Source organism: Crotalus tigris, unplaced genomic scaffold (assembly GCF_016545835.1).
Source record: "Crotalus tigris isolate CLP2741 ecotype Arizona unplaced genomic scaffold, ASM1654583v1 scf7180000017721.692284, whole genome shotgun sequence".
NCBI lineage: Eukaryota > Metazoa > Chordata > Lepidosauria > Squamata > Viperidae > Crotalus > Crotalus tigris.
Genome location: NW_024096590.1, coordinates 477,667 through 505,215, shown reverse-complemented (window position 1 = coordinate 505,215; position 27,549 = coordinate 477,667). Strand labels below are relative to the sequence as shown.

Here is a 27,549-nt window from a genome sequence, read left to right as displayed (position 1 = left end):
AAGTCGCTATGCATTTTTATTCGGGAATTAAATTTCACATACGTTCGGCGATGTTCACGCCCAAGCAGGACACGTGTGCGCGCTGCCGTAATCGAAGCCACGCGAGGAGCCAAAGCTTAGCGAAAGCACCTCGGATGCCTTTTCCTCCGCCTGAGAAGCAAAATAAAGGGCGGCCGGGCGCCCAGGGCGCGCGCTTACGTTCAGTTGTATGTTTGGAACCCACGCGCTCCATTCTAGCCGCTCGTACTTTTCATGAATGGAACGGAGAAGTCCGCAAGGCGCACGCGCCTCTCTGCCCCGGGCCAATCACAAGCGCCGGCTCTAGGCCAGTGTTTTGGTCACGTGGGCGTTTGTAGTTGCGGCGTCCCCGGCTCTACTCGGGCGGGCTCTTTATCGCTCGGCCCGCCCGCCTTGCGGTAACCCACCCTTCCTCTCCCCCCCCCTTTTACTACTATCCTTCTCCCCCCGCGCTCGGTTGGCCTTGGAGTCGCTGCTGGGCAATGCCGTTCGTGCGCTATCGAAAGGTCGTGATCCTGGGATACCGCTCGGTCGGTGAGTGGCGCTCTGCCCGGCCGGAGGAAAGCGGAGGGGGCTGTCCGCGGGAGGCACCACGTGGCAAGAGGTGCCGGGCGGCTGCTCTCCTACGAGCGGTGCCCCGAGAGCCGGGCGTGGGCGGGAGTTGAAAGTTCGGCGGGGAACAAAGTGGGCGGTGTGGAAAAGGGAGCCGGGCGGGCTGGGCACGTGCCGAAGCGAGGGCTGGGAGGAGAGCAGCGAAGAGGGGGCCGAGGGAGGGGCGGCAGGTTTGCGCCGTTCCTGAGCGGACCGTGTCTGGAGGGCGACTCGCGAGGCGTCTGGCGGGTGTTGCCTGGCGGAGAGGCGGGAGCGGCGGGAGTTTGCAGGCGAGGGAGGGAGGGAGGGGAGGCGGGCGGGCGAGCGCCAGAACGCCAGGGAGATTCCCACCTTAGTTGCCCCAGTTGCTGGGCGGTGGCAGGGCGTGAAAGAGCCCTGCCGTGTGAAGTCGCAAAAGATGCTAAGCCGGAGGCAACCCTCGGATCCGGATGCAATGACTTTGGAGCGGTCTTAATGTAGTGTGGAGCTGCAAAGAGGTCCGGTTGCAAGGAGTAACAAGAGTACTGTTGATATTAGAGCATCCATATTATTTTGGCCGCAACGATAGGGCGTGCTTTTTGCTTTCAAAGGTGGTTCGGAGATTTGCAGCCCAAATCGGGTAAACCCTGATACTTGGCTCTTCTAAACTGCCCGGAATTATACTCGAAAGTATTCGTGGAAAGGTCCGGTCAAGTAGGCAATAGAGCTCTTAGATGAAATAATAACCTTTGACTTTTAAGAGTGGTCTAGATTTAGGTATCATAGGCTATCCTCCCTTGCTTTGTGGATTTCCTGTCTTTGAGCTTCCTGGGCTTTGTACGTAGATAATTTATCTCTCTGCTGCCTTCACAAGGTGGTTGTGCAGATCAGTTGCTAAAAGGTGGAAAATTGCCTGATGAAAAAACGGGAGAAGTGTAAAAGGTTCCTGACAAACCCACCGTTTGCCTTGCTTTGCATTCTTGGGAGAAACCCTTAGAATAGATAGTCTTTGTGAGAGGGAATGGGATTAATTGGAAGGAATCTGTCTGAACAATGCACATCCTTGCATCCAGTGCTGCTCTTATTAGTGAACAACTTATTTTTAAACAGTTTCTGGAGATAGATTTTCTGCTCTTCGGGCCAAGGTTTAGCATTAGTAGCACATGAGTAGGCAAAACTTGTAAGTAGTGGGCAGCTATTTCCTGACCTTTACTAGTTTGTCCTCAGGGAGCTATTTGTGCCTACCCAATTCCCAGCCCATCTGATCTCCTCTTCCCCTGAAGAGAAATGCAAGGAGTCAACCGGCTATGTTTTCTATTAATCCATATGCAGTGGGAGGAAATGAGCAGAGGGCAAAGGTTATTCATGGGTGTCTGAAGAGTGAAATCATTTGTTTCCTTGGATTAAATTTGCAACATCCTTTTTTCTTCTTCTTTTTAAGTAATTATGTGAAAGGTTCATCTGTATGAACCTCTGTATGAAAAGGTGTTTGAAAAAAATGGAGATTTTTGCCCCTCCTGCACCTAATTGATGTCTATATGTTATAGACCCTGTTGAAAAGTGATGTGTATATTGAGCTGTAATGTCTACACTTGGTTGATTAATCAACCATCTGTGCCTTGTTTGAACAGATCAGAATGGGGATTGAGATATACCAGAACTGTTGTTATGAGTTATTGCAAAAGAAAACACTTCACATTTGGACTAAGAATTTGAGTTACAAACTGATTTAATGTTCATTGGCCCATATCTTTCTGAGTGATGCTGTTTTTGCTAATATATATAAGCAGAGATTGATGGAATCAGTATCATCAACTATTGTATTTTTATGTCATCTTTCCTACAGCACACAACGTATTCCAACCCCACCCCTAAAATAGCCCTATGAAATATCAGTCTGGAAGACAATATCTGGGTTCAAATAATTCAATAATGTTCATACCTAAACAAATATTTAAAATCTCAATTCTTTTTAACTTACAATAACATTATTATACTTATTCTCAAATTTTAGGCACCTCATTAATCTTCACTGCATCTGAAAAAAATGCAACAGTACAGCATCCTAGCTTGCTGTAATAGAGTGTAAAGATCTAAAATGATGTACTGATATCCTAAAAGAAAGCTTATAATATAAATACTAAGCTTGTTATGGTTAGCCAGAAATTGAATACTGTGATTTCTTTGTATTTTGTACATGCTCCACACTAAGATGTACATCTGAGCCAAGTAGCTTAATATGGTAGAGAAATAGGATGCCAAGAATAACATTCTAAATTCAGTTGTTGTGAATCTTCCTAAACAGTTCCTTGGCTAAGTGTGACTAAGCTTTACAAAAATATACTTGTATTCTCCTAACGGTCTCTTGGTATCTACAGCTGGAAACTGTTGGCTAAATTACAGTGATGGATAGCAAAACGGATCAGCTGTTAGGAGTATGGAGTGGTTCTGATCTGACTGGGAAGAGGGGCATTGGAATGAGTGGGAATAGAAAAGTCTCCATTCTCTTTTCCTGGAAACATTCCCTTAGTAGTGGCTGTCCAAACAGATAGGGCTGCTTTAGTGAGTCACAAATAAGTTCATGCTCCTATGGCTTCTGCAGACCTCTAAATCAAATCCAAAAGCACTGAAGGGCTTGTTCTTGCACACTAGAGTGGCACTGAGGAAGTAATATTGGGATTGGCTTTCTTCCTCATCCTTAACTACTTAAATATAGCCTGGAGACTTATGAATTATGTATTGCACGTGTCTTTTGTTGCTAATGTTTTGGTTTTTTTTAATCCTGGTTCATGACAATTCATGAACAGGCCTTGGATCTTCACCAGTGTACCCTTATTTAGGTAGAACATGAGCTATTTTGTTTGGTGGATTTGCTAGCTGAGGATAAAGCAAGTAGTTTGTGGTTTAATATCAGATCCTAGCTGTGGTCTTGTGTGAACTAGGTTATTGTGGTAAGAGAAACCAGGAGACTGAATTTAGGCATGAAAGCCTGGCTGGGTAATTTGGGCCAGCCATATTCTCTCAATTCAACCTACCTCACAGGATTGTTGTGGGGACAATAGGAGAAGGAAGGCATACTAGGAATGTTTGTTGCTTTGGGTTACTTATAAAGGAATAAATGCCCGATAAAAATCTAATAATACCATATAGTGAATTCAGCAGTTGTATTTATTAACCTAGGATTTGGATTTAGCATGCTATATAAACCTGATCTACCTGTATTCAACTATGGGTGTGTCCAAAACTAATTTTCCAGAGAAAGAGAGAGCAGCACAGGCTGCTTGTGTATATTCAAATACAATACTGGTATGCAGCACAGTACGGTACTTATCTATTACCAAGGAGCAATCAGTATTGAAAATGTAGCCAAGTATATCTCAAAACTCTTCAACGTATCCTTCGTATTTATTTTGATGTTAAATCTTCTAAAATGGAAATTCCAAATATAATTCATGATATGACAGGATAGTTCAGTGCTTCCCAAGAGAAATTAGAGGGGAGAGTGTTAAATCAGTTATCATTGGGAGATATTGGAATCATTGGGAGATGGGTGGCGTGCATATTTAATAAGATAAACAATGGGAAGCTTTAAATTTAGAGTATCAGAAATGAGAAAAACCCAGAGGTTTGGTTGCAGATCTGCTATTAGTTGTCCAAAGTATTGTATTCTAGTAGTATAACTTAGGCTTGAGAGAAGGAATCATATTAGTTTAAACCACGGGTGTCAAACATGCAACATCACGTGATGTGTCGTGACGTATCAAGACTTTTTTCCCCATTGCCTGCAATGGGGTAGGCGTGGTTTTGGTGTGACGCATCTGGCCTGCGGGCCGGCAATTTGACACCCCTGGTTTAAACAGTGGTAATCAGAAGTCTGCTGTCACTCAGACACTCGCAGTAATTCCAGATCAATCATTAGTTCAATCCTCTTGGAGCCCATTTTATCAGAGGCAGACAGTTGGTATCATTTAATAGGTAAAATTGTGTTTATTCTTGTCCTCACTCCTTCATAATTCTGATTTTAAACAATGGGACCAGAAAGTCATGAAATTCAAAAGCTGTAGGGTGCAGAGAGAACGTGCTTTTAGTAGAGATTTTTTATAAATCCTGTTTGTGGCAGACCCTCAAATCTTGTGTGGAATGTAAACAATTTTTTATTTAATTCTCTCTTTTGGGTATGTTAATCTTAATCATTGCAGTTTTATCCTGTTACCCTGAAGAGAGTAGTTTTCATTGCTGTGATCAGGATAATATGAATGTTTTCTGTTGCTTTAAATTGTATTCTTCATCACCAATAAATCTCCACAGCAGTATTTTTTTTTTCCATCTTTCCTCTTCAGGTAAGACATCTCTTGCTCACCAGTTCATTGATGGGGAATTTCTGGAATGCTATGACCCCACTGTGGAAAGCAGTAAGTATGCTTTATTGCTGTGCTTTTATTATATGTATTTCTCTCTCTTCCTTACTAGGAAGAAATATATATTAGGGAGAGGAAGGGCTTGATTAGTAATAAGGTTGGCTTACGTAACCTCGATTCCATGCCAAGGAAAGTTGTATTGACAAGTATAAAAAAAGGATATTCATGTTAGCATTGTGTTTGCTTTGAAAGGAAGATGACCCCGATCCCCAAAGGGTTAATAAATAGGGAGAAATGCACATCTTTCTTTCCTTGTCAACCTACAATTGCCATCTCCAGGTAAAACCAATCCTTGAGATTTCTTCTCTCAGTAAATGGTTCCAGCACACTTACATGGGCATTGGCAGATGTATATCTGTGTCTGCCAGCACCTGTTCTTCATAAATGAAAGCCAGGATTCAAAATAAACATAAATATACAGTGAATTAATAATTAATTGTTTACAAAATAAGATGCCCCAATTATAAAGTTGATTGTGGGATCTCCTTCCAACAGAGACCAAAAACATAGTACAGCATCCTGAGATGGGATAAGAGAAGGGATAGTGATTTGGCAAAGGGAAGGGGGAAAATGCACATGGGTGGAGATGAAAGGAAAACCAGTGGTAGTGGACAAGACAAGAGAAAACAAGAGAAGCTCTGTTTATGTCTTGCACAAAATTTATATATGTAGCTATATATGCTACATATATCTAGGCTTTTCAGCACCAGGATCTGTAGCCACTTACACCTCTACCCATTCATACCACATCTTCCTTCTATGGTTTGCAGGGAATTTTCCTGCTCTACCTTGCGATTGACAGGTAATAGTTTACATATTTGCATGATAGAAATTTCCAGAGCTGCAGATTCTGCAGATGACAAGTTCATGACGTTTTAATGCAGTTAATGGAAAGAACATGTTTAGAGTGTTTAAGAGTTATGGGGATGCTTTTTTTTTTTTTTTTTTGGTCTTTCCAATCTCCCTTAAGAATACCCAACCATCTCAGAATGCCGCATAATATTGTAATTACAAAGGTTATCATATTCCATGACTATTCCTGCAGTTGGAAATTGTTATTCATACTATTAAAGTAACTTTCCATAACTGGGTGCCTTCCAGATGTGTTGGGAGTACAGATTCCAGACTTCCAGGTGGCCAGGACTATGGAAAGGAAACTTGGGGAAGACTGTGATGGGATGTGTAAAGGGAGGGCAGCATTTAGTCATTCAGACATTATTTCATTGAACAGGAATTACTATCTGGGCCTGTATCCATTAACTTGGAAGTAAGCAGAGTGAACTCAGTGGCCCAGGGCAGCCAATGCATGCTTAAGTAGGATGTCTTCAAAAGAGAGATAAAAAACTAGCTAATCTTTTATGTGCATGAAAATGGAATGCATTCTCTTAATCTGTTGGGGACAGTCTGGTAGTGATCACTGAAAAATAGGACAAGTCCTGTCCTTTTTATTCTTCCACCAAGCCCCCTGCATCCTCCAGATGTTTACATTCTTAAAGAGTCCAGTACATAGGAAAGAAGAACATTCTCTCTTCCTCCTGGATCAAAACAATTTTAAGCAGAATCGAACAGAAAATGACAGAGATATTGACTTAAACACAGTTTTAACTATGAACTAATTTGCTTGCTGAGACTAGAAAGGTACAAGGTTAGTTATAACATATAGGACTCTAGCACATATATCTCAGAATAGAACATATCTGCTATTTCTCAAATTTTACTAAAATCAGAAAAAAAAATTAAGTCTGGGGCAGAGCGTAAAACCTGAAACATCTCTGAGCATTTGTTTTCTGTTGATTAACAGAGATTCAGTAGTATTTCTGCGCTCATTTCCTGCTTTGCCACAAACCTTTTCCCCTGCACACCCGTCCTTTCCTGTTTTTGTTGGGGGTTGCCCTTCCCGCCCATTTTATTCAGAGAACAAATTTAGATGGTTGTAAGGCAGATTTGCTTATAAATCTGTTGTTCTGTCCTCTGAAATACTTAAGTTAGTTTCTCGAGGCTTAAGGCAAGGATCACGCATGGGGAGGGGAAGGTTTAACTAATGAAAGCTTTTACTGGAGCATAGCTAATTTAGCAATACATTGTTAAAAGAGTTGATGTATGTATATTATGTCTCATATAATATCTCATAAATGGAACATTTTTTACAAGTCACCGGGGATGCAGTAAAAGCATTCTTTAATCCTGTTAGTTGCCTCTCCCACTAAGCAGAGGACCACATTGTGATTTTGTTCCTCTGCTTCCTATAAACAATATGTTTACACCTAAGTTTACAACACCAGTTGCATCACAGTAGCTCCTCCAAACCCTGGATTATGACACTCAAGCCGCCTTATTTTTAATTCAGTGGGACATCCTCTGCAGGTGCTAGACAATTGTCCCATCATTTCACTGTGTCACCACAATATGTGAACCTTCTTCCTTGCCGATATAAATCCTGACAGCTGACAAGTGGGCATGTTGTTTCTGCTGAAGATTTGTTGTAATTGCCTCGCCAACTTTGGAAACATCAGCTACAATTAAACCTAGCTGATTTCTACCATCCTTTACAAACAAAAACCGCAACACAATTGCTTTGGCGGGTGACGCAACAAAAGATATTAGCAAATCTCTCTCTCTCCCTCCCTCCCTCCCTCTCCTCATCTATTTATCATCTACCTAATTATTTACAGTATTTGCAGTCTTTTGCATGCCTCTATTGGATGAGAGATTTCTTTCCAATGGGCCTCGTTGGAAGAAGGTGCTGCTAGCTTCCCCTGGTCTGATATTGGTTGTAGAAAACACAATGAATGCAGATCTTGGGGAAAGAGAAAAATGTCTAGCCTACAGGTAATCCTCAACTTATGACCAAAATTGGGATTGGAATCTCAATTAATGAGTGAAGTGTTCATTAAGTGAGACATCCACATGACCATTTCACTCAACTGCAATCACGGTTCTCCCAGCTATGGTCATAATGTGGAGCACAGGGGTGCCTCAAAGGCTGGAGAAAGCCCTGGTGACCCCAGCCTGTTTCCTGCCCTGGAAGAGTCAGCCAGCTACAGGGCTCAACAATATGTGCAAAACTGCTGTGGAGCAGGAGGCTTACAAGCTCACTGGGGTATACAAGGTTTCCATGGGCTGGGAGACGTTGGCTGACTATAGGGTCCACTAGTACAGTGTTACTCAACCTTTCTGGGTTGGCAGCTAGGTGCGAGGGGGAGGGGGGAAAGGGGGTGGTTTTGTGTGAGGGGCAGGCATGTGCGTGCACACACCAGCCCACCACTCCCGTGGCCCAGTTGCAAATAGGCCACGGCCTGGTAGTAGGCCATGGGCCTCAGGTTGGGGACCCCTGCACTACCGTGTTTCCCCGAAAATATGACCTAACCATAAAATAAGACCTAGCTTATTTGGGGGGGGTTGGGCTAATATAAGCCCTACCCCCAAAAGTAAGCCCTACTTAACCCCGCCCACTCTGTCCAACCATAGTTCTTTGGCAGGCTGTATCATGTGCCTCCCCTCCCCTTACCTGCTGCCGGTGCCGACGGTACGAGTTCAATTTCGCAGCTCGGCTAATTTGTTCAGTTGCGGTAGGTCACAGTTCCCATCAGATTCAGGAAACCTTAGGCCAGGCTCCTTGCAGCTCTACCAATCCAGCTCACCCGGGGTCAGGTTGGCTGTCGTGGGAGGTGTGGCCTGTCCCCATCCTCTGCCACACATGCGGGACGAGCCTTGTGTGACAGCCAACCTGACTCTGGGCAAGCTGGATTGCTTACAGGAAGAGGCTGCGCATTGCAGGAGGCCTGCAAAGGGCGCATCCAGATCCCTGCAGCACCTGGAGGCTCAGCGCTGCTTTTTGCGTCGCTCGATTTCCCATCCCATCCCCGCCAGGCTGATCTGGTGGGCAGGATTGCCTTCCATCTTCCCCGCCGTTGCATTGGCAACTGACGCTGCCCTCCTGGGAGGTGGCACGATGTTTGGATGGCGGCCATGCTGTGAATGGGATAGAGTAGACGATCCCCTCCAAAGCGCCACCAAAAACAGTGAGGAAAACGCTGTTTGCCAGACACGGCACCAAAAACAGCACCGCAGAAAGGATGTGCAGAGATCCTTGCAGCTCCTGGAGGCTCTGAGTGCAGCCCTGGGGCAGCCATGCTGTACGGTGGCAGGAAGGACGCTGAGGTGGCAGGTAGAGCATTTGAGGCTTGGGGATGGAGGTTGGTGAAGTGGGCGGGTGTCCTACCATCAGCAACCATGCCTTTCCTTACCTGACTCCCAGCCCTGTGCCGTTTCTCCTTCACGATCCGCCGCTGCATGCAAGGAAACAAAAGAAGTTGGGGGGGGGGGAAAGGTCAATCAATCCATTCCAACTTCTCGCAAAAAAAAAAAAGATCACACGCAGTTGGAATTGATTGACCTCCCCCCCCCCAAAACTTCTTTTGTTTCCCTGCATGCGCTGGTGGCAGATCATGAAGGAGAAACAGCACAGGGCTGGGAATCAGGTAAGGAAAGGCATGGGTGCTGATGGCAGGACGCCCGCCTGCTTCATCTCCCTCCCTCCCCGAGCCTCTGGTGCTCCACCTATCACCTCGGTGCCCTTCCCGCTGCTGCCCAGCACGGCCACCAGGGGCTGCAGGAGCTGACCTGATATGGGAAGGGCACGTGCGCCCCGCCCATCCCGGTACTGTACCTGGTCCGCCACCATGCTTTCGCTGCAGCGTTGCTTCTCCACCCCATGCACAAGCCCCACCCCTGTGCGGTCGCAGCCTACCGGTACCGGCAAAAAGTAAGGCCTCCCTGAAAGTAAATCCTAGTGCTTACTTCAGAGCCCAAAGAAAGTAAGACCGGGTCTTACTTTTGGGGATACACGGTACTATGTGTAAAGGTGCCACAGATAAGGGGCCTTGTCTGGCTACAGGGTCCAGCAATGTGTATACGTTGCTCCACTTACATTTGTGTTCTGTAGCTGCTGACATGCACACCCAGCTGATGCTAGCACAACCCTCCTCCAGAAGCCATCTTGTGTTATTCTGGAAGTGGGCGCCATTCTTGCAATTATTTGGAAAGCTCTTCCAATTAATACGTGTTGCTTGGGCCTGTAACTGTATGAGGCCTCCCAGGTGTAATGGAGTGAACAGCGTGATCTTAAGTCCCATTTCTGTACCCTAAGGGAGGAGTTCATCTTCCCTTCATTCATGGAAGAGAACCCCTTCTGCGAGCTGGGATCTTCATTTATTTAAGAATGTCAGTTGTCCTCCTGAAATTTCTTTCATCCAACTCCCAGACAGGAGTTCTCTCAGCAGCTGGCAGAAGCTTACAACCTTCTCTGCTGGCTTCCCCAATGACCTTTTGGGGAAGCTGGCAGAGAAGATTGTAAATGATGATTACATGGTTGTGGGTGGCAATCGGTCATAAAAGTGAACTGAAGTGCCTGAAATGCGGTCATGTGACTATAAGTAGAGTAGCATAACATTTTATGATAATGAGAAGTGCTTTACAAACTCTAAAGCATCCTTTTTGAGGCCATCATAGCTTCAAATGATTGTCAATCAAGGAACTACCAAGGACACACCCATCAACACTGACAGGGCAAACTGCTAGTATACAAAAATAAGAACAAACCCCTCTCCCTAGCACTGATGATGTTACCTAGTTTGGTATTGAAACATCTGCGAGAAAACTGCCAAGCTCGGAGCGCACCAAGGATCCCATAGATTGTTAAACAACCAATCATAAGTTGAGGACTACCTGTAGTTCTAGGCCCGGGGTAAGCAACCTTGGCTCTTTTATGACTCATGGACTTCAACTCCCAGAATTCCTGGGCCAGCCATGCTGAGGGAAAAGGGAGAGGTTTACAAGCTGAGCCATGCTGGCTCAGGAATTCTGGGAATTGAAGTCCATGAGTCATAAAAGAGCCAAAGTTGCCTACCCCTGTTATAGGCCAAAGCTGGCTTTGGCCCAAGGAAAAACTGAGGAGGCAGCAGAATCAAAATGACTCAAATGCAGAGAAGCTCAGAATGTTGTTGAATTTTAGGAAGGGTTCAGAGAGGCCCAAGTAACATCCCTATCGTCTACTTTCTTCCTTCCCTTTTGTTTTAAGCTTACAACAAAATGTTGATGGTGGGAAAGGATGAATTCCACTTGCAGCTTGTGGACACTGCGGGACAGGTAATTTTTTTTCATCATTTCACATACAAATGGGAATGTGGCCTTTCTTGCTCATCACCTGTCATAAGAGATAAACAGTTTGCATCTTAATGCTGCTGGCTTGGGAGCTATAGTTTGGGGGATGATGTCCTTTAGGATTCATCAGTCTTAACTTTGCTAATGTCCCTTGGGTGTCAAGCAATCACCTCAGAATTTCAATATCCATTGGCTTGAAACTCTGCTTTCACAAACTACTTATTCAGAAAAGCATAATATATGCACTTGGCATTAGAAATGATCTGTTCCTGAATTAAAAATTCCACTTAGTTGGTGTCTTTCAACAATCTTGTGGAGCAGCGGCTCCCGACTTTTTGGCACCAGAGACTGGTTTCGTGGAAGACAATTTTTCCGTGGACCGGGGGGGAAGGGTTATGGTTTCGCTTACTTGCCCACCATTCACCTATAGTCGTGTGGCCTAGTTTTCTAACAGGGATTGGGGATTCCTTTTCTTCTTCTGTGTTTTACCCAGGATGAATACACTATATTGCCTCACTCGTTTATCATTGGCATCCATGGCTATGTGCTGGTCTATTCTGTCACATCTCTCAGAAGGTAAGGGGGCATAGATAAGAGTCTGATTATGGTACAAGGCAGTTGGATGATGAGGTCCTGATGAAAACATGGAAATTGCCTGAATTCTGTAAGGATCTTGAAACAATGAAGTCCTTCCCTTAATACAGTTAGTCTTTGAGTTATAACCATTAGTTTAGTGATTGTTTAAAGCAGTGATTCTCAACCTGTGGGTCGGGACCCCATTTGGGGTCGAATGACCATTTCACGGGGGTCGCCAAACAACGCAGTCTGCCATTTTTTCCCCCTTTTCCTTAGCTGTGCTGCTCCCTTTTATTCTATTGGCTTTTGAAAGCCAATAGAATAGACTCTCTTGAATAGAGTCTAATTCTATTGGCTTTCAAAAACCAATAGGAATTGTCCAGGCTGTCTCTGCCCTGCTGAGCCCGCCAAAAGTCCCATTCTGAAAACGGTGCTGCACCAGTTGAGTAGTCCTCGACTTACGACCGGTTGAGTAGTCCTCGACTTACGACCGGTTGGGGGTCACGGCATTAAAAAGGTTGAGAACCACTGGTTTAAAGTTACAGTAGCACTGAAAAAAGTGACTTAGGAGCATTTTTCACTCTTGTATGACTGTTGCAGCATCCCCATAGTCAGATGGTTAAAATTTGGACTCTTAGAGAGACAAATAAAGCTATTATTCCAAGCTAAGTCAAGGTTTACCTAATTGGAATACTGTGTTCGTATACCATTTTTTTGTTATCTTCTAATCTAAAGCATTCAGATTCACACTATATTTTTCTGGTTAATGGCTTCCTATCCATAAGGGGCATTTTGGGGATAATGTTTTAAAATGTTTTCTAAATCCATGGCTCACACTAAAGATGTAAATAGCTCTTCTAATCTTCTTTTTTTGCCTCTCCCAGTTTTCAGGTGGTGAAGTCCCTGCACAGCAAGTTATATGAAAGCAGAGGGAAGACAAGGTAAACATTAACATGGCAGATCAGGAAGGAATGCAGCTCTAAGGCAAGATGTTCAAGCATAATACTAGGGAACCTTTGTCTGAAAGGCTGGGGTAGGGAAGGGTTCAGTGGCTTGTCACATCTGTATTAACATCTGGAAATGTTAACTTGCTTACTCCAGATTCTCTCCCAGAAATAGATTCCAGATTGAACAACATTAGTACAATATGTCACCTCTAAATGATGACACTTTTTAGGTTTTATACAAAACAAAGGTTTTACCTAGAATGTACTGATACCAATGCAGAACTGGATTCCTCTGAGCATGTTCAGACTGCATTTCTTTCTCTAGTGTTTCAGAACCTCTGCAAATTGTGTGTGGACTTCAACTCTCAGAATTTCCCAGCCAGCCTGCTAGCTGGGGAATTCTGGGAACTAAAGTCTACACGTCTTAAAACTTGCAGAAGTTGCAAAACATTACACCAAGGAGTAAGTTTAGTAGAACATGTAAAATGATTAAAGCTTATAATCAGGTGCGTTCTTTAAAATATTTTCATTTAAGATATGGGCAAGGATTTATTAGAAAATGCAGATTGTCCTCAATTTACAGTCATTCCTTTAGTGACAGTTTGATGTTACAACAAGACTGAAACAAGTGACTTACAATCTGCCCTCGAACCTGTTGCAGCATCCCCACATGATCAAAATTTGGGCACTTGGCAACCTGCATATATGTTTAAAATAGTTGCAATGTCCTGGGTTCACGTGATCCCCCTTTGTGACTTTCTCAATCTGTTTCTGACAAGCATACTCAATTGGGGAGGGGGAGGGGGATTGGCTTAATGACCATGTGATTAACAATTGGAGTGATTCATTTAACAACTATGGCAAAAAAAAGTCACAAAATCTGGCGCATTTAACAACTGCCTTGGTTAGCAACGGAAATTTTGGTACCAAATGTGGTAATAAGCCAAGGACTACCTGTATCTTCAGGTGCAGCACTATGCAAGGAAAGGTATACCTGCAACCAAAAATTCAGAACTGTCCTAGCCATCTGCAGAATGGTTGCATTAAGTTACAAGCAAGTGACCCCGTAGATACGACTATGGAAGTTGTGAGTGGAGTGGGATGACTTCTCTGTTGGGCATACAAGAAGCAACTTTTAGAAATGTTCCTCTTTTGTTTGACAGGATGCCTGTAGTGCTTGTTGGCAATAAAGCTGATCTGTCATTAGAAAGGTAAGAACTTTTGTCTATTGCTTAAGAAATTATAGCTCAGGAATAAGGATAAAGATAGCTTCAATGCCTTTGAAATGTTGGCTGTAATCCGAGTCATTTTTCTTTTCAAAGGTGTCTGAATTCTAGAATCAGACAATTTTTCTGGATGGAAGAATTTTGGAAGTTTTGGAGCACATTTGCAAAATATTTGCAATGTGTGGGAGTAGGGGGTAGAGTTTTTTTAGCTACTTATTTCTAAACAGGCTTCCATTTTCAATTCCCTCGCCATAATTTCTCATCTCTACTGGCATTTCTTAGAGCAGGCTTAGAATAAAAGTTGTCACTGCCTTCAAAGGACGTTCTTTGATTTTCTTATAATCCTGAAAACCTTTTCTCACATTAATTTTTACATACTTTTCCCCCCCTCTTGACAGGCCTGGGCAGAAAAGTTTTCTCTCTGTTTTTATGAATAGCACCTTGTATGTACCAATGGCTATATCCACATTCCTGCCATTCCAAAGAAGAATTTTATCTTAATTAGTCCCTTTTTGTAAATAATTATAAACTCTTATGGATCTGGCTTTAGGGATAGGACTGTGTGTTTCTGAAATGTTTGTCTACATCAAATCTTGTCTCTAGAGAAAAAATTCAGGTGCATTGTTTTTTTAAAAATTTTTATTTTATTCAGAGAGAGTTAAGGTAAAATACAAACTCTAAAAAACAAAAAGAATTTTTTTAGAAAAACAAAAGAAAAATAGACAAAATATTAAAAAGAAAAGGAAAAATGCGCATTAAAAGTACAAAAGGCAGAAACACACTTATATATTATTCACTCTGGTTGAATACTAATAAATATATTGCAACAATACTAGTTTCCTCCCCCCCCCCTTGGGAAGCAAGCCCAAAATGTACAAACTTCTACTTTTATTTGCAACCAATTTGACTTGTCATCCATCTATCTATGTATAAAAAACAAACTGGTTAACAGGTGAACCAACAGCAAAGTTAAACTTTAAAGCTCTCTGTCGACAGTCTATTATTGTAGTTAGCTCTCAGTGGCTTCTTATCTACCATAAATCGCAATCATTATCTCTGCATTGTTTTTTAACTCAATTCTTATGGGTGTAAAGTTTCTGAAAATTAGCACTGAGTGAAAGAATAGGATTTGTGTGTTTGCAAACTCTCTTATGCTGAGTAGAAAATAGTGTTGAGAAGCCCTGCAATAGTGTTGATCCATTATGATTTTTATGTTGTGATTCTTTTTAAAAAATACATTTTAATTAAATTTTAACAAACAATATCAGGTAACTAAAAAGATAAAAAGGTTTCCCCTGCCCAGCCATTTCCCACTCTAGGAGGCAATCTTCATTTCTGTGGTCTCGTGGCTGGCATGACTATATGCCAGTGGTGGTGAACCTATGGCACGGGTGCCAGAGGCGGCACTCAGAGCCCTCTTTGTGGGCATGCATGCCATCACCCCAGTCCTAGGCCTTCAGCTGGGTTTTATAAAACCTCTTCACGTTAGGCCTCCACCGCCATGTGCAAAAAAAAAAAAAAAAAAAATTCAGTCAATTTCAACTTCTCGCGGGAAAAAAAATCTTGTAAAGTTGGAATTGATTGATTGAACTTTTTAGTCACACCCAGTCTGCCGTTACAACCGCAGCCACGCCCACCCAATGGGCCACACCCACCCGGCACTCGACGATGCATAAGTGGGTTTTGGGTTGCAGTTTGGGCACTCAGTCTCTAAAAGGGTCACCATCACTGCTATATGCTGAGGGACATGGATGTTAACATAAATACAAGATACACAGTGCTTTTTTTTTGTAAGAAAAAAGGTGCCGGAACTTACATCTTTTTATTTAAAAAAATTATATATTCAGTTCTTAACATAAATTTAATTTATTGTATTTAAGGCAAATGTTCATAATAAATTTTACACTAAAAATGACAAAAAGATTTTCAATTCACCAACGATTTTTTAAAATAAAGAAATTATTTACCTTTCACATGTAGTCAATCACTATACATACACCCGTACATGTCAGTTGCGTAATAAATCATAATGATCGCTGCCCGCAGTAAGCACGCAGCGTGTGATCACACAACCAATCACAAACCAAGCAGTGCCACAAGCCGAGCAGTGCCATCACAACCAGTGCGGATGAAGTACGAATGCATTGGACTCGACACACAAGCAGCCCGCATGCACCATTTTAATGATTTTGCTGTTGACTTGCTACGCTTGACAGGGCGATTCAAGTCCACGTGGACCAAATATCAAATTTTCAAAAGTTACTTTTAAAACTTGGAAAATCCATCGAAAAAAGGTGCCGGAACTCTGTTCCGGTGAGTTCTATGACAAAAAAAGCACTGAAGATACATATAGAGAAGAAAACAAGCAAGAAAAAAATTCATAAAATGCAAAAGAAATCTTCTACTATGAGAATAAAGGGACAGTTATTGTACGCATGAAAATTTCCTATAGAGTGTATCTATAAAATATACCAGATTATAACCACTTCTATTGTGGTTATAATATATATGTCCATAAAAGTTATAGAGTTGACTTTGGCGAGATGGGCATCATACAAGTTTGAAAAATAAATAGAAAAAAAACAGAACTCGACTGCAATATGCCAGTGTTGGTGAGGTTTTGTTTTGTTTTTTAATTGCTCCTCCTTTATTTTTAGTCGTCAGGTAAAGACGGATGAAGGCCGGAAACTGGCTGATTCATGGGGCGCTGTGTTCTTGGAATCCTCAGCAAAAGAAAACCAGGTATGACTCTGATGTCACCTAAATTAAAGGGGAGGGGGGAATAAGATACAAAAGCCATAAAAATGCCACTTCAAATACTCGTGTAAATTCCATTGTGCTTTTGGCAGCAAACTAAGGATTTTTGACAGGTTTAGTTTTGAACAGGATGAGTGCATGGGTTAAGTTCCACCTTGAAGAAAAGAGTAGCTAAATTCTTCTTTATCCCAACATCTAAATATAAGCAGATATCCTTGTTCTTTTTTTTATATTTCTTAGTAATTATTTCACCAATCAAAGGCAAACACGGGAACAAAACTAATGGAGAAAGGAGTGAGATTGCTCTCTGTTGTCTCCATAAAATAGGAGGGAAACCTAGCCTTCCCACCAAAATAGCAGAGCTCCAATAGAGTACCAGTCAATGTGACAAGGGGTCAGTAATATTATAAGTATTGTGGTTAAGACAGCAGGCTAGAAACCAGGAGATGGTGAATTCTAGTCCTGCCTTAGCCATAAAGCTGGTTGGGTGACTTTGGGCCAGTCACACACTCTCAGCCCAACTCACCTCACAGGGTGGTGGTGGTGGTTATGGGAAAAATAGGAGGAGGGAGGTATGTTGGATATGTGTGTGGCTTTGAGTGATTGGTGAAAACAACAAAGACAAGATACAAATACAGTAAATATGTTCTCTGCTACTTCTTAAACACAGTTGTAAACTTTTTCTCTTGGAGTGACTCCGACACCATCTTTCTTCCCTGTAGATGACTCAAGGTGTCTTCACAAAGGTCATTGAAGAAATTGATCGTGTGGATAATTCCTATGGCGAACAGCGCAATTGCACCATAATGTGATGCTGCTTTCCCCCATCTGAGGCTGCTCAGCCAGTGGGAGGGTGGGGGTAAAGCACTGATCCAGGCCAATTCAGGGCAGGTATTGTGACTACCTAGAGCCCTGATCAGCAGGCCTGAATTAACTTACGGGTAACTCACACACAGATACAATTATACCTCATCACTGGTCCTCCATGGGAGGCGGCCATGTTTTGCACATTAGTTTGCTGGAAGCAATCCATGTATGTATTTCCTGTACATATATGTGTGTGTGTGTGCATGTGTAACGTATTGCCAAATGTTTACAGAAGTGGGAGCCACAACAGGATCTAGTTAGGATTGTTATATAGGGACTCATCTGTGTATTTATAACAAAAATTACAATCGGCTCAGCAATTTACAAAAGGAACTGTTCACAACTCAGTGTAACGGAGGCAGCTGAATGTAACATTTCCCAGTGGGATCCGCTAAAGGCCAGTAGTTTGTTTGATAGTTTTGCTTTGGTGATAGCTGAGCCTTGGATCTAGGTGTGTAAGTCAGTTTTCAGTTGTAGTTCTTGCCACATGTGGCCTTATTTTTTTTATCAGGGTGAAATTTCATGACGCAGCCTGGATCCAAAGTAGGGTTTTTTCTTTGCTAGAAATCACAATGTGGCTGATGTCTTAGCAGTGCTTAGTCAACTTCTCTTTGGTTATGCAAATAAACAAACTTCTTTAAGGACAATATTTTTGTGGAGGAGAGGAAAGAACCTTTCGTTACATTTCAGTGCACTAAGCACTGTCCTAATTGCATTGAGCCTCTTTGTATAGCAGTTGTCTAGTTTGGCTTAATCATGTATATATATATATATAAAAAGCAAGATGGAAAAGGATACTCCCAAGCCTGACAAACGTTTCCAGGTCTTGCCTATAATTGTGGCCTCTTTTTGGAGGCTTTCTGAAATGCTGCAAAGGAGTTTGTAAGGCAGTAGCTGTAAAAAGGACTTAAGGACTGGGCTGATCTTCAGTTGCAGCAGTGTTTCTCAAACTCGACAACGTTTAAGATACGTGTGGATTTCAACACCCAGAAATCCCCAGCCAGCCACTGGGGAATTTGGCAAGTTGAAATCACACATCTTAAAAGTTGTTGAGTTTGAGAAACGCTGAGTAGCAGGAATAGAGTTGTATTTTGTTCTTCGTGCACATTTTTGGGGGTGGTGGTGGGGGAAACTGAAAAGGGAGGCACTTTCATGAATATGTGTCTATAAAACCCTATAAAACGCTGCATGACCCTGCTGAGGTGCAGAAGCAAAGCTAAGAGGCAGCAGTTTGAGCTGAAACTTTACAATTTTTGACTTCCCCTTTTGCTAAGCTACCTTTTGCCTTGAATTAGGCATGTTAGCTTAATAATGTAACATACATAAATAGAGTTTGTTTGTGTAGATAGATGTATATATAAGAATGAAAAATGAAGCTTTTTAAGTAGTTTCTTGTCAATGAAATGGCCAGTCTCTCTGTTGATCACGTGCTTTAGTCTGAGCCTAAACAGCATTGCTGTGATTTTCCTTTGGCGTCTTTGACTTGGTTGGGCACACATGAGCATGGCATTTAATGCTGGAAATGGGATTCCAGGCTAAAACGGAGTGCTGAACACTGAAGGGAATGAGTGTGCCTAAGCTTCGTGGACTGCAGGGTGAGCCTTTAGAAATGAGCTCTCCAGTGAAGCACAATAAACTTTAATCTAGAAAAAGTGGGGAGAATTGCTTTGATGTTGTGGAAAGTACGTGCATTTTAGCAGCCATAGTCTTACCAAAAGCACATCCTTTATTTTCATAGTTCTTCTTGCCAAAAGCTGGTCCTCTGTGCTGAGGGGACTTGAATCTTGGGCCATCCTCACCTTTTTCTGCAGTCCCTACACAGCTATTTTCCAGATGAAATATTTTTTTTTGATTGTTGTGTCAGTGCATATGTTGGTTTTGGTTATGCTATTTTTCAGAAAAGCTTTTCTTTTAAAGATGTTCCCAGAATGCTTTTTGCAAGACCACTAGGAATGCTTTATGCATTCAGAATGAAATTGGATGCATAGACAGGGAAAGGGATGGATAAAGATTATTGTTAAAAATCCTAGTTTGGGACGAGTAGTCTCCTTGTACATTATTTTCAGTTGTAAAAATTGCTTTTTTGAATGAGAGCTTTGAGATGATAGATGAATTGCTCTCAGAATGAATTCACCTGATCCCTGTACTTGGTAGGTGACCATTCTATAAGGGATTTATTTTGCATTTTATTGGAGTTTCAGGAAATACTGTTTCTGTGTGTTGTTGCTTCATTTCTACAGTGCTGAGTACTTTGCCCAGATCTTGTTTTGAACTATAAAACCTTTACTTCAAATTTCTTCCCGTTAATAAATGTGATTATTACTGCTAGCCCTGAAGAGGAGATGTGTGCAACTTTGTCCACATCTTTTGTCATCTCCTGATCCTTTTTCAACAGACTATAGCCAGGGCTGAAATATCTCACCTATCTTATTCTCTGGATCCTGCAGCATTTCCCCTATTACAGCTCCGTATTATTGTTTTATACATATTATTGGCTAGAAACGTTGCAGTCTACAATCTGGCTGTCAGTTTAAGTAGGAAGCGAGTCATAGATTTCCATGCCAAAATATCTTCAGATTGCATTGCAATAAACTAAAATAAATTGGCAAATTGCCTTCATGGAACAGATAGAAGGCATTTGGCCAGATTTAGTATTCCTAATTAAAGCGATCTTTCCAAACATGGCTTTGTTTTCCAGGAGCTGAGTTTTGGACTTAATTGTCCTTGCACGCATGAAGTCTTGCTTTCAAATTGTGGGTCAGTTAAGGAGAGGGATAGGAGGTAAGCAATAAGCTGGGTGGGAGAAAAAAAAAATTGGGTGTTAGCAAATCCAGGTTCTGCCATTCAGAATGTTGGCTGGCTTTGCCGGCCAGCATCTCTCTCAAGGATGTGGATGCTGAGGGCTTCTTTCCAGCAATGTCACCCGCTTGGAAAGTCTAGTCCGGGGCCCAGAGGAGATGTTTTAAAATAGTGCAGGCTGCCTCTATAAGGTCACTTAGTTGTGGAGTGCTTCCATTGCCCATTTGAAAAGGTGTATAGTACAACTCTGTTATAGAATTTACATGGTTGCTTGCATTTTTTGGAGGAAGCCCTGAATGGGGTGAAGCCTCTTTGTCTGTCCTAGAAACTAATGTTATAAAGCTGTCTGCTTTTGAATGCCAGTTCCCTTGGGGCTGCTTTAATGATGAAAATATAGAGTATGTTTCCTGTGAAATAACTGTTAATGCTAGCTGTGAATTACAGTGTATCAGCAAACCTGGAATTTACACAGTTGGGAAAGGCTGTGTCACATTGGTATCTAGACCTTTTTTATTGCCATGTACTGTATACTCATGATTAACAGGAGCGCATCATACAAGATTGAATTTGATAAATCCACGTGTTTAATTTCAAATCTAGTCTGTTTTGTGTCGGTGAAAGGCAGCCTTGTAGGTGTCCTAAGATAGAAGTTGGCTTTTCAAATGACTGCCATACAGGCCTGCTTAAGTCCGTGGCCCAATCGATGTTACTGTAGGATGTGATTTCACTCTAGCATCTCTTTCTGTAAAGGTGGATCTATATTTTTGTTTTGCAAATCAGTATGAGGCTTAGGTTGCCTTGTAAGAAACATTCTGGAAATAAAGTTGATGCTAGAGGCTTGTATTTTGCTTTATACTGTGCCAGCTTTTCATTTTATCTTATTCTGTTTTCAGTGTAAATACTCTATTAAAGTGAATCAAGATTGTCCTTTAAATGAGATTTCTGTATTGAAATCAAGAACATTGGGGGGGGGGATGGCATTAGACAATAGAACAAGGATTGGGAGGGAGTTCCTATGCTTTGCTTTGTTTCTGTAATTAAACCCTTGTTTTCCCTTATGACTCCAGCCTCCTAATTAAGGCTGCCTGTACATTCTGACTTATGTATATAAAAGGAGGAAAGACTTTCAAAATGGTTTAAGACTGCAAGGATTAAATTTGCACACTGTACACATGTAACATGTACATGTAACCGTGTTTTAACAAGCCACACCATATGGCTTAATGGGTTTAACAGGCCCCACAATTTAACAAGAGACACAATATGGGTTAGCACAATATGTGGGCCAGGTCATTGATGCTACCTGAATTTGTGGACATTGCAAAGGAGATTTCCTTTACCATCCTGAGAACTGGAAGCAGCAACTTGAGCGTGATGATTTCTGCGAGTTCCAGCTAGGCGTCTTGTTTTGCTATTTCAACATTATTCTGAGCATGGCCTATATTAGAGGTGTCCAACCTTGGCAATTTTTAGACCTGTGGACTTCAACTCCCAGAATTCCCCAGCCAGCCATGCTGGGAGTTGAAGTCCACAAGTCTTAAAGATGCCGTGGTTGGATATCCCTGGCCTGTATGATCAATGGCTCCTGCCTATTTTCGCCCGTGTCTAATGGAAGCCATAAACGCAAATGCACCTCTACCTTTTATCAGCTGTGTTGGGAATTTGGTAATGATCTGCCTTGCTGAGCACCCAAAATTGAAGAAGCTTTGGGCTTCAGGCATCTTTGGTACTTGCTGTATCCTGCTGCCAAGGGTAAAACTAATTTGATGCTAATTGTATCAATTATGTTATTAGCAGCACAGGAGCAGTATTGAGCCAATGCCATCTTGGATTTTGGCTTTCTTTGAGGTTGCATCAACAGCCTTCAAGAATTCCCTGGGGACCAGCCGAATCCCACTTCTTCCCCATATCTGATCCAAAGAGCTATGGGAGAGTTGATTACAGCCATCCATTTCAAGGATGGTGAGCTCCCCCTCTTTCCCTGGCATCTTCCTTATGCATTAGGCTGTGCTTGCTGCACTCAGTGCCAAGTCAGGGGATTGCTTGTGCTCTCTCATAAATCAGGACACCAATGCTGACAGCTATTCTTCTGGGCCAAGAGGGGACAACTGGTAACTTTCCAGATGGCTGAATTATAATTAGCAGCATTCTTCTCCACTGGCCCTGCTGGGAGTTGGACTTCAGCATCTGGAATCCCCAGGTCTTGCCCTGTTTTGGAACTGGATATTTCTCAAGGGGTATTGTGGTCTACCATCATGCCAGGAACTAGAGCTTAGGGCACAGGGATGCAAAATAGTGATAGTTTCATTCTAGAGAGATAGCAGCCATAGTAAAGGAGGGAAAAGGGGCCTTGGAATGATACAAGACGGAGCAAGGCATGTCACATACCTTTTCTCTGTGTCACTAAGGGCTGGAGGATACCTTCCTTGTATGGGAGATTTCATTATCAAATCTGTGTTTGTATATAGAGAAATTGCTTCAATCCACTAACTGTACTGGGCCTTTCTGGAACCATGATGATCTTCTATCATTCTGGCCAGCCTCACTGTTGTCTGTTTAGAATCCACTCTGCATTCCATTATAGAGGAATATTTTTATTGTACTAATACTCTGTTGCAAAAATAGAGGACCCTTCTGTTGGCAACAGGTGTACACCTTTTTAGAGGGCAAGCCTGCAAACTGTATACTTGAAAAGTAAAACTAGTGCTTCCCGAAACAAATGTTCAGAGAGCCATCAATTCCCATTATTTGAAACTATTCTTAAATTTGTCACTGCAGTTGTAAGTGCGGGTGAGTGGGTCCAAAATTTAATCGTGCGATCCTCGGGGCGCTGCAACAGCCATAACTTTGAGAACAGTCATAAATAGCATTTGTTCAGCACAATCATAATTTTGAAAGGTCTAAGTGAGGACAACCTGTGTGTTATATATGTGTTTTGTAAATATGCACATTCAAACATTTTTGAAACCATAAAGATAATTTTTGTTTTAGGTTGCACATACAGTATATACATTAAATATTGGAGTCTACTTAACAGTTTTAGATTTTCATTTTATGGTAAAAACCTATATATCTACCGTGCAGACATATAGGTCCTAAAGTACTCTCTGTTTGCCGATAGGAAACCAACTGGCAACCAAGAGAACAGATTAAATAGCTTTTCCTCCCATCTTACAGTTTTGACTATTAACACATTAATACTAAAATGGAACAAGAATATGGAAGTTTCCATTACTGGAAAGGTGCCATGAAAAGGAACAGATTAAGCCAAAACTGAATAATATTTGGTTGAATATAGTGTGGAAGCCAAACTTCTGATGTGAAGCTTTATAGGTATCAAACAAAGGTACTTTTGCTTCTACAAGTTTTTGCAGTCAAATTATGCTTCTCATGATTTTCACATTGAAATGACTGGTGGTATCTTGTTCCACATCAGTATTTATTGCTCTGCTGTAGTGTTATGTAAATAAAACAAACATGAGAAGGTGTGGGTGTTGTTTTTTTAATCATGGTGCTAACGCTTCTGGATTTCACAGAAATAAAACCAAATTCCTTTCTCTTGGATTTGTAAGAACGGGCTGTTTTCAGATCATGGCATTCCTCAGTAAAGTTCAATAAATGCTTTCCTGACTATTTGAATAGCCACTACATCTGTCTTCAGTAGGCAATTAAATGGCATTAGATATACTTAACAAGTTCAAATACATTTCTCAGCAACAATCTCCCAAGCTTTAGTCCTGCCCATATTTGGAGTGTAGGACTTAACCACACTGCACAAAATCTGATGTGGACTTGACCCAGTGGAAATGGTGTATCTTTGCCCTGCAATATAGATGTTCCAGAAATACGTATATGCTTTTTTAATCTGGCATCTCAGCCCAAAGATGCTTTATAAGAAGTGCTTGCTGATGGTCATGGAGAAAAATATTGCCCTTGCCCTCCAGATGTTTGGGCATTCAGCTTCCATTATCTCCAGGTATAGGTTATTGACACTGATGGCAAAAGAGACATTCAGTGCAAAATATCTGAAGAGCAATAGATTGCTTGTTTTCTGCTTTTGGAAAGCACAGAGGAAAAAGGGTTGTACATAGCCCATCACAGTCTCTTATGACTCTTGATTTTTTTAAAAAACTTCAGATTTATGGTATTCTAATAATCAAGTATCAAACAGATCTAGAAAGTTGCTAATCCTAAACAAAAACTGCAGGGGAGTTTGGTCTTTTGGTAACCAATGAAGAAGTTCTCTTCTAGGAAGGAGACAGCTTGTCTTAAAATATTTAGGCGGAGGTTTCACATCTGAAAATTAAACAGAGCCCTCTAGTGACTAAAAGTTCAATTTAGTTGGCTTTGCCAAACTAGGTTCCATCTCTGTTGGGTTTAAGACTGATTTTCTTTTATCCTTACTGTGAAATCTCTGCTTACAAGCTTCTTTCAGGTTGACAGTCCTGTAGCCTTGTTCAGGCACCTGCAAATCAGTCCTTTGAAAATGTGTGTTAGTCTAATAAAACGACTATCACTAAAGATATAAATCTAGTTCAGTTTTCTTTAATCTGATCCTTTCAATCTAGTAGGTTAACCTTACTGACTGGAAACTCATGAGCTTAAGCAGCACTAGTGATGAAACGACTGATGAATTTAAGCAACAGATCACTGTTATAGTAATAAAATATGCACAATAGCGTTTCCATAGGCACACCAGGACTAGACAAAATTCCAGGGCAAATAATTACACTACAAAATCAAATACCTTAAATACTCTGCAGATGCATGTTTAAAGCCGGGCAATACAATTATTACAGCAATAGCAATAGCACTTAGACTAACACCTCTCTATAGTGCTTTACAGCACACCCTTGAGCAGTCTGCAAATGTCAGCATATTACCCCCAATAATCTGGATCCTCATTTTACTGACCTCGGGAGGATGGAAGGCTGAGTCAACCTTGAACTAGTCAGGATAGAACTACCTGTGAGCAGTTACCCTGCAATACTGCATTATAACCACTATGCCACCACAGGACAAACAAACGTATTGGAAGGAACCAAGCTAAGGCCAAATCTAAGTTCCTGCTTAGTACAGGATTCAAAACTAAAACGTTGATAGGACGGTTCAGTTTGCATTTAAAGTCTACTAGATGAAGAGCTACTCATCATCTCATTTAGCAATTGATCCTCCTGTTGAACTGTTCTTAGTGTTAAGGAACTTTAGCAATCAATTGGAATCCCGCCTGTCTACTACTTGCCTTGGATTTCTGGGCAATAAAGAACAAGACATCCCACCTGCATGGAGGCACCCCTTCAGGTGCTTGCCATACCACATCTGTTCTAAAGGCTATTGTAATAGTAAGTTTCCAATTCCCTGTCTAAAGCAGGACAATTATGTCCTGCAGTTTGGAAACTAGGTAGGGTCAGATTCCAATTTAACCAAAATTAGCCATGTTTCATTTCCTTAAATTTGCTCACATGCAGAACCAGAACAGTAACAAAATTCTAGGCACTGGAGGTTTCTACCTCATGGTTTTACTTTTCCTCCTCGTCTCTCCACCAAGGTGGGAGTAAAGGGTAAAATAGGTATAGAAAAAAATATTTCAGCACTGACCTGACTACTGCAGATTCATTCTCTCTCTCTCCCTCCCTCCCTCTCTCTCTCTCTCCATTGAAAGACATGCTCATTTCATTTTCTAGGTAAAGCCTCTGTCTCATCAGATTCACAAATGCAATCAAATTTGCAAGACCCACATTAGGGTACTGTGACAGAGACGTGCATATTATACTTATCTGTGGTGGATAAGCTGTGAAATATACAGTAGTTGATTATTTTCATAGCATATAGGTAGTAGGAGCAGTTAGCTATTTTTGATATTCTATACATCTGCCCCATTTAAAAATTTTTTTTTCCTATTCCTAAATGCTCCTCTGCATTAAAAAAAAAAAAGGTCTATACAATTTGGCAATTATTTGCTGCTGTTGCAGGAGAGATTTTTGAGTAGTTTTGGCCCCAGAATTCAACCCTTTAAATCAGTCTCCTGTTTTTTGAAAAAAAACAAAAACAAAACAAAACCCTGGGCCAGAGGTGCTTAGTAGTGTTTGAATCTTGAAATAATCCATGTATTAATATTTAAGGGGGAAATCTGGGAGAACAGCAGATGTGGTGCTTGCTAATCTGTTTCTATTGAGAGCACCGAGGAAACTCATCCCATTTGCTAATCCTACTGTTTGTCTGTTGACCTATTGAGCGGAACAGTTCTATGGATGTCCTTTCTGCATGTACGTTTTGAGCAATAGAAATCTGTCTCCTTTTAACACACTGGCCTTGCTGCTCAATTTCCTTAACAGTTAACAAATTATACCCAGTTGCCCAGATAAGTTACACCCTATGGACTCCAAACCATCAGGTCTCACATACGCCTTGGAATTCACCCAGCAAGAAGAAGATTACAGCTATGATAGTAATGCAAATTGGACTATCTCATTCAACCATCAGCAGCATGAATCTAAAAGACAGAAATACAATCAAACTCTTGTTCTTATGGAAGCTCCCCTTTAGTAGGAATTAATGTATGGTTAGCTGCTTTTAGAGTACAATGTATTTATTCAAAATACTTCAAAGACAGCTTTAGAGGTAAAACGGTTTCCAAACCTAAATGCAGGACAATGGCAAATAATATATAGAAAACACCAATAAAACAGGTAACCCAACCAAGAAACACAGCATCAACTATTCAGATAAAACAATCAAGAATGCGGAAAAAAAAAACAGCAAGTGTAAGATTTTAGTAAAAGCTTGGAGTGATGGAGTTATACAATAGAAACCTTGTGTGTGTGTGTGTGTGTGTTTATAAATAAATAACATATTTACTTATAAAATATTGCATTTGTTTATAGATACACAAAGTTTCTATTGCAGAAGCTGCATTAACCACTTCTTTTCTTTTGTTTATTTTATGGAACAAACCAGTAAACATTAAAACATATGCAATAGTTTAAAAAGGTCATATAGTATAAATTACATAGAAGCCACAAAGCTGTGAGGAAGGGATCAGCTGCTTCTTGTAAACTATAGCTTCGGATAAAAATAAATTGCTATCGCCCTTTAGAAATTGGACTCTTAAAAGGAAAGCAATGATCTGTTCATCATCAGGGGAATTAACTATTGAATTAACTAAAGTTAAAAGTTTTAACTGACGTTATACAGAGAGTGGACATTTTA

The 27,549-nt window shown here is 41.4% G+C and overlaps 1 protein-coding gene across 2 annotated transcripts; it reads left to right on the top strand.

The window, feature by feature from the left end:
• Positions 1-401: 401 nt before the first annotated feature.
• On the top strand, positions 402-24,454 carry RHEBL1 (RHEB like 1). Of its 2 annotated transcripts, XM_039338853.1 has the most exons (8): positions 402-552; positions 4,929-5,000; positions 11,086-11,153; positions 11,662-11,744; positions 12,629-12,685; positions 13,855-13,902; positions 16,575-16,659; positions 17,397-24,454. In XM_039338853.1, the coding sequence occupies exons 1-8, from the start codon at positions 501-503 to the stop codon at positions 17,484-17,486; spliced, it is 555 nt and encodes a 184-aa protein (XP_039194787.1). In that variant the 5' UTR covers positions 402-500; the 3' UTR covers positions 17,487-24,454. The 2 variants fall into 2 exon arrangements, with proteins under 2 accessions (XP_039194787.1, XP_039194786.1); XM_039338852.1 differs by lacking the exon at positions 402-552 and having other exon boundaries at positions 1,113-5,000.
• Positions 24,455-27,549: the final 3,095 nt, after the last annotated feature.